General features: G+C 42.3%; 1 protein-coding gene across 2 annotated transcripts in view; it reads right to left on the reverse strand.

Annotated features, from left to right (window-relative positions):
- Nucleotides 1-7,500, reverse strand: part of jupb (junction plakoglobin b) — a 135,926-nt gene that overhangs the window by 59,931 nt on the left and 68,495 nt on the right. For both annotated transcript variants that reach the window (XM_080724556.1, XM_080724555.1), the window contains exon 2: nucleotides 499-533. In XM_080724556.1, coding sequence (XP_080580682.1) covers nucleotides 499-514 — 16 coding nt within the window. In that variant the 5' untranslated portion in view covers nucleotides 515-533. The remainder of the gene's footprint in view (nucleotides 1-498; nucleotides 534-7,500) is intronic.

Below are 7,500 nucleotides of genomic sequence, written 5' to 3' on the forward strand. Positions count from 1 at the left end.
TTCAGCCAAAATGTTCTTTCCATCAAAGGTTGTAAATACTGGAATGAGCTCCCTGTCTCACTAAGAGATTCCCTCTTTCACGGCCTTTACAATTGAAACAGTGGTTTAAAAAAAGAAAAAGAAAAGAAAAAAAAAACAGTCTTGTGATCACGTAGCCTATGACTTATCAGTCCACAATTCTACACAAGTCTACCCTAGTCTTAATCTTTTCTTACTTTTGTAATTTCTTATTTTCTTATTTGACTGTGTTTGAAATGTACCATGTACGTATTTGTAATATGATGTCCTCTTGTATCTTGTTATGTTGGTATGTCTGCAGGACTACGGAAGAAAAGTAACTTTATCTAACTCTGGCTAGTTTACGCTTACACTCATGTCTCATGTTTCTGTGTTCATCAAGTATCATTATAAACAAATAAAGTGAAGTAATTATTATATATATTTTTTTACTATTAATGCAAATGTAGTGCTTGTGTGTTGTGTGAAGGAAAAACTTACTTTGCATGGACATCATCTCCAGCCACTGTCAACCACTGTACAAGGACACACAGAGAGAGAGAGAGAGAGAGAGAGAGAGAGAGAGAGAGAGAGAGAGAGAGAGAGAGAGAGAGAGAGAGAGAGAGAGAGAGATTATATATTAGAAGAAGATTATAGAAGATTCATTGCATTTGCATCTATTTACATTTATATGAGTTTGTGTTTTGGGGTAGAGGACACGCAGAGACATATTTTCTCATCCCAATGAAGCTCCTTTGAATTGAGGGAGGGAGAGGCCATGGTCAATGAATTAAAAAGGGAAAACATTTAACCATTTAGGCCTAGAATTATTGACTGCTTTAACCAGTGAAAAATAGCAGATATACAAGCTCACAGCGCGGCACCGAGTGCCGCGCTGTGAGCTTGTAGATCTGCTATTTTTGAAAAAGTCGTGAAAATGTGTGCAAATCTTTGAATATATGTATTTTCAAAGCGAACGTTTGTAACTCAATTTTTGCTTCTGGGTGGTCCCTGGAACTAGATATTTTGAGATGCCGGTCCGTGGCCAAATAAATATCATTTTGGGGGTCCTTCACATGAAAAGGTTTGAGAACCACTGACATAGTAGTCTCTCAAGAACAGGCTAACTGAGCTCCATTTAAGTGAAAAGGACCTTTTCTTTGACGATGGCTGGCCAGATTGCTGACATAGAAACATAGGGTTTTTAAAAAAATCTTAGGAGGATTCAAAAGACACTTATAGAATCGGGTCAAAATTCTAATTTTCACGATTTTTCAAAAATAGCAGATCTACAAGCTCGCAGCGCGGCACTCGGTGCCGCGCTGTGAGCTTGTATATCTGCTATTTTTCAATAGTTAAAGCATAAAATAATGAAACACAAAATGTGTACCCGTTCTAAATGGGTTAAAGAACAGCATCTCCATTCATCACCACTAGCAGAGCTAAATAGTCCACAGTCTATTGTGTACAACAATCACCAAGGACTAGATGGCTTATTTATTTTTTGGCATGAACCACCATAGCACTCCTATTCCGAGGAGAACTCGGAATGCTATTGAAAAATAGCAGATTGTAGATCGGCTATTTTCTGCAAAAAGGTTTGGTGTAGAGGGAAACAAGAACAGACTACGGTATGTACAGAGTGAGAAGTCAAGTTTACAAAGTATTGGCAGTTCAGTCTATGAAGCTATGAAACATATCGTCGTTGTCGGGTGAAAACCTTGTATATCCAAAACCGTTCGTTTTGCGTTTATCATTTTAAAATCACACCCGTGTGAAGTGGAGCTGTGTGTGTGTGTGTGTGTGTGTGTGTGTGTGTGTGTGTGTGTGTGTGTGTGTGTGTGTGTGTGTGTGGATCATGTGTACCGATTTTTGTGACATTTGAAGAAAATATGTAGGAAAAGGAGCAAAAAGTGTGTTTTGGAGAAAATTCAAGATGGCGGAAAATCTATCATGGCGCAAATGGGCGTGGCCTATATGGGGAGATGCGTCATGACCCAAGGAATCCAGGGAAAAAATATTTTTAATTTTCCGACCTACGGTTCAAGAGTTACAGGCCAAAACGTAAAGTGGGGTGTTATGGCGCCACCATGCGGCCAAATGACACAATTATTTTTTATTTAATCCTTGAAATCATTATGAACCTCCTCTCCAAGTCTTGAAACTCTAGCCCCTATGGTTTGCGAGAGACAAATAATTGAATGTGAGTTTTTGCGATTCCCATTATAAGTCAATGGGGAAAATTAATTCACTAATAAATTAATATCAATTAAACTATAGAACCTTTCTCTTAGAAATAATAATAGCCCACGATTCCCGAGTAAGCCGTTCGATTTGACATATGGCGCGAGTGTGTGGTGGCAAAACTGTGGGACTAGTGGCGTGCCGAAGTTTAGGAAGTTCAGGCTACATACAGACACACACACAGACAGACAGACACACCCACACGGCCACGTATAGAGAGCCTGTGCTTCACACAGCTCCAAAAATGATCTAAACTAGTGAAAACAGACGATCCACAAGCACACAACGCCTCGCACCGCGAGGCGTTGTGTGCTTGTAGATCTGCTGTTTTGACTACCTTTTTGTGATGGCCTTGGATGATGAAGCAGGGCTTTACTTTGCAAAAGAACGTAGAAATTTGAAACTTGGAGATACGAGGTTTCCACCCGACAACGACGATATGGAAGAGAGTAATCTACGACACAATTTTCTACAATGTGTAGTGGGGGTCCTTGGACTGAAAGAAACGTTGAAGACCCCTGCTGCTAACAGCACTATTGTTGCATTGTCCAGCCAGGCCAGGGGCTAACATCAACCTACATATCATCTTCCCCAGTCACTATGGGACTACCATGCATGCTGAGGCAGCTAAACCCAGTGCTTATGATTAATACGCCACCTTGTCCGCTGCCAAATACATATCCAACCTTGGCACGGAAAGGTTTTTGAACCACTGGCATATAGACGACAGGGACATTGAGCATGGCGTGTACACACCGCTGGTCTTATTGTCTTATTTTCTGCATGGAAAATATGGCATCGCGCTACCATCACACTTTATGAAGTCAGTAATGGGGTGTGACGTTGGTGTAGTGGTTAGTGCATATGCCCTTCATGCGGAAGGTGAGTGGTTCAAACCCTGCCTAAGCCGACATCAGCAAGGGGGAGAAGACAACAGCCAGCCCCATGGCCTCCCCTAAGTAACAAGATATCTTGTGAAATAAAATGTTGTCAAGAGCAATGACACACGAAAGAAGAAGAAGAATGAAGTCAGTAAGCAGGCCGTGTTGTCTGGGGAACGTTCAGCCCCAGAGGGTCAAACGAAACACCCCTAATTTCCTCATCTCAACTGTGTTTTTCACACAACCTGTGTGTGTGTGTGTGTGTGTGTGTGTGTGTGTGTGTGTGTGTGTGTGTGTGTGTGTGTGTGTGTGTGTGTGTGTGTGTGTGTGTGTGTGTGTGTGTGTCTGTGTGTGTCTGTGTGCGTGCGCGTGCGGGTGCGTGACAGCTTCATTTCTGGAACAAACTCACAAACTGAAAGTGAGTTCTAAACCGAAACGGACCGCGTTATCTCCAGCCTGGGTTTCCACGCTGCCTGCAGTCCTTTAATTGTATAGCAGAATATTTTTTTCTTTTTCTTTTTTACTCTGGAGGATGTGGTGAAACCACCGTGCGCCTCGGTGAGTCCCCTGCCTAATTAAAAAAGCTAGCAGGCTCAGTGGGGTGTAAGATGTCACTGTGACAATGTTTGGTTGTGTTTAAGCATCCCTGTGGTGCTGCTGGAGAGAGAGTGAAGATAAATTGTTGGGAGGAGAGGAGGGAGGAGAGAGAGAGAGAGAGAGAGAGAGAGAGAGAGAGAGAGAGAGAGAGAGAGAGAGAGAGGAAGAGTGACAGTGTCTCGTTTTCACTACAATATCAGTCAACAGTAATGTTTAATTCATGTCCACAACTACACCGGCGGACAGGATGACAAGTGCGCACGGGCGCGTGCGCGCATGTGTGTGTGTGTGTGTGTGTGTGTGTGTGTGTGTGTGTGCGTGTGCGTGTGCGTGTTTCAGAAAAAAAGAAAAAGATGGAAACAAATTATGTTTTTTGCATGGCTGTTAGTGTGATTGAGGTCTTTGCAATATTTGGATGCAAACTTTTGTATTAAAGCTTGTTCACTGTCTGTGAAAAGAAATAGGTAATTTGTTCTTTGTGGTTCCATTCCACAACAGCGGCTCTTTAACCGGTTCTTTCTGGTTTCACACCAGCACACCAACGACAGCAATGAAGGAGGCAATAAAATGCACAACACATTCCTGTTCATGTCTGTTCTGGTTCAGGTCTGGTTCAGCATTGTTTCAAGGTCCCAGTAGTCTGAGGGGGTCATTACATGAGGTCGATTTTTTTGTAGACGATAGTTTTTACTATTGATTCGGCCATTTTGACACACGGAGACGCGGTTTCATGACCCTAACCGATACTTTTCGGAATTCGGCTCTGAAAGTGCATTTCTGCGGTTTCGCATTGGTTTCGCACCGGTGTAATATAGGAAATCGGCGGCGAGGGAGAGTGCGATGATGTCATAGCCCCCTGCTCCCCCTCCCCTGCTGCATACAGTGTCAGTCTGTCATACTAACCGAAAATGTATTATTATTATTTGTGTTGTTGTAGGCCTAATTAAAACCCAGAAAATAGCCAAAACTGAACACATAGTGATCTATTAGCCCAAACCTCATTTGGAAAATATCAGGAGTAGGCTAGCCTATATGAAAGCCTTTTAAAAATGTTTATAGCCTACAATTGGAATCCTTCTCCAAACCAATCAATTACAACTGCCAGCAAAAGACGTAAAGATTATGTAGGTCCGATCAATTTAGTATTTAGCGCAGCTGGCTACTATACGTAAGCAATTTACCCCGAGTGAGAGGACATTATGCTCTGATAATGTCCTGTGTGAGGGGGTGATCGGACGAGGCGAAGCCGAGTCCGATAACACCCTCACACAGGACATTATCAGAGCATAATGTCCGACCCCGAGTGGTAAATAGCTTTTCTACCACTTTTTTCCGTATACATGAAAGAAAACACATAGTTGTAACTTGCAAGGATATTAAGTTACAATCATTATTGCCTATAAAACTTCCGCGACGACAGCAAATAGTTCCACAAACAACATCTTCTACTCACCACCAGATGACGCCAACTCCATGCAGAGAAAGATGTCTAGCATACAGCTAAGCTAACGTCAGTTAGAAGGACCGTTCCGGCCGTAAATAGAGGCTGTTCGCTTCCAGAAAGGCATAGGTTCAGAGAAAAGGGGCTTTAAAGTTGGCGGATTGCATTGGATCCAAATAAATCGGCGACGTCGTACGCACGTTAGTAAACATAGGACCGCTACGACCGTCATATGTTGGTTGGGGGAAAGGTGTTCCGACTACCTCCTGAAGTCCCCGGATGTACACTGAGGCGCATTGATCTCGTCCTCACACAACTGCGGCGGTTGTTCTGCCATAACCTCCGGAATTTAGCCAATCAGAATCCAGTATTTGAACATGTGACTAGAAAAAGTGGTAGAAAGCTCGTTTGACAGGAGTCGCAAGCCCACTAGGCTACCAACAGCTCTCCTCTCATCAAAGTTACTTTAAACCAGTATTCCATTCTCAGCCAACTAATTATTAAATCCATTTATTTCCGAGTTTCCAAGAGACCGACCATTTAATGATTATTAAAGCCCATAGTTGTGCGTCCCTCTCTGCCTTCATGTGCCGATCCATCCACTTGCAGTGCAGCCGTGCGCTGTTCTGATTGACAGCGAGGAGCTGTAAACTGTACACTTTATCATGTAACATTTATGGTATTCCTGCAGGCAATAATGCATTCCCCTTGTTTTTACCTAAAAACTGGATTAATTCTTCAAAATGTGGACTACATCACGTCACAGATGCAGCGCACTCAAGGTAATTATTGTGACTTATCCAGATGCTTTGCAATTAGGCTACTCACACGAGTAATGAATATGCTGACAGACAGACAGACAGACAGACAGATAAAAGAAACTGCTCATATCACAAAAAAAACGTCCTCCTATCGCTCCTAACTTTTACTGTCCAGTCAGAGTCCACGAATAGGCCACTCGCTCATAATGTCACAAAAAAAAAAGAAAGAAATTCCTCCTCCTCCGGCGCTGCTGGCCGCCAGCAGCATCAGTTCTGCAAATGCAAAGGTATGGCAACATGGCTGTTGTCTTGCACGTGTGAAGGCATGCATGCAATACACCAGTCATGTTGCCAATACTTAGCAACAGGCATGATGAATTTATTTTAAGAAGTAGGCATTTTATTATTTCCCCTTGTAATCAAGGTATGGTAGACTACCATACCCATATGTGCCTCTGTAGGCTACTGCGTTCGCTGCCTCGCAGCATGTTGCGTTATAGGTCTACTTCTGTGTTGCAGATAGAAGACAGAACTCACTTTATATAGCCCATCCCCGTAGATAATGTCCAGAAATATGCTCCATAGGCTATAAATGTTCCGAACTTCATCTTCCAGGTGACTTTTGTTGGTGTTTCACTTCACCTCGCTAAAAACCTCCTTTTGCGGGACTCATTGAATATGCGAACAGAAGATAATAATATGGATTTGGGAGCATAGCCTAATTACAAAGCATGTCTCATTAAAAACAATATATATTTTATAGTTGAAGGGTAAATACACAGTATAGGCCTATGTAGGCTGGGAACATGACACATTTTGCTTGAATTCATGCGTTGTCAACTTGTCGTATAAACACAGAAAAACGAACCAACAACCAGGTGTAAACGCGACGTTTTTTGGGTAATAAACCCAAAACGAGACCGGCAGCGTTTCCAATCGTCCTGGTATAAAGACCCCCTGAGGCTGGTGAATGCTAACACATGCCGATGCTGGTGAATGCTAACCTGCCAACACTGGTGAATGCTAACCTGGTAAATGCCAACCTGGTGAATGCTAACCCTAAGCCTTAAACCTAACCCCTAACCCTAACCCTAACCTTACTCGGACTAATGGGACCGCAGACTATCGCGATTTTCCCCCAGGGTTCTCCTTGAAGCTGCTGTTCCTATTAATGGCCAAGAAGATGACGCTATTTCACCTTCTACTATAGTGTCAACACATTTTACCTCAATTGAATTCAATGAGGTTTTGGTTTGATTGTATTACCTAAGTAAACCTTTTCATAAACACTTTGTTTTCAATTGCAAAGCATTTTTAAAATCATCATGATATGCGTTTAGTAAATTATGGTCCCATTCATTCGAAAATTGCGGTTGCAGCCAATAGCATTCATTTGATTCCCTGGATATAGAAAGATGGCAGATTCTAAATCGCTGATTAAAAAAAGAAGTATAAATAGAAGAAGAATAAATAGACTTAATTTATGGTCTGTAGAAACTTTATGGTCTATGGTGAAAGCACATCTCACTATAGGCATGATTTAAGGCAGCTTAGTGGTTAGAGTAGAGTAGTCAGAAGG

The sequence above is a fragment of the Nannobrachium achirus genome, assembly GCF_963921795.1.
Source record: "Nannobrachium achirus genome assembly, chromosome: 4".
NCBI classification, from domain to species: domain Eukaryota; kingdom Metazoa; phylum Chordata; class Actinopteri; order Myctophiformes; family Myctophidae; genus Nannobrachium; species Nannobrachium achirus.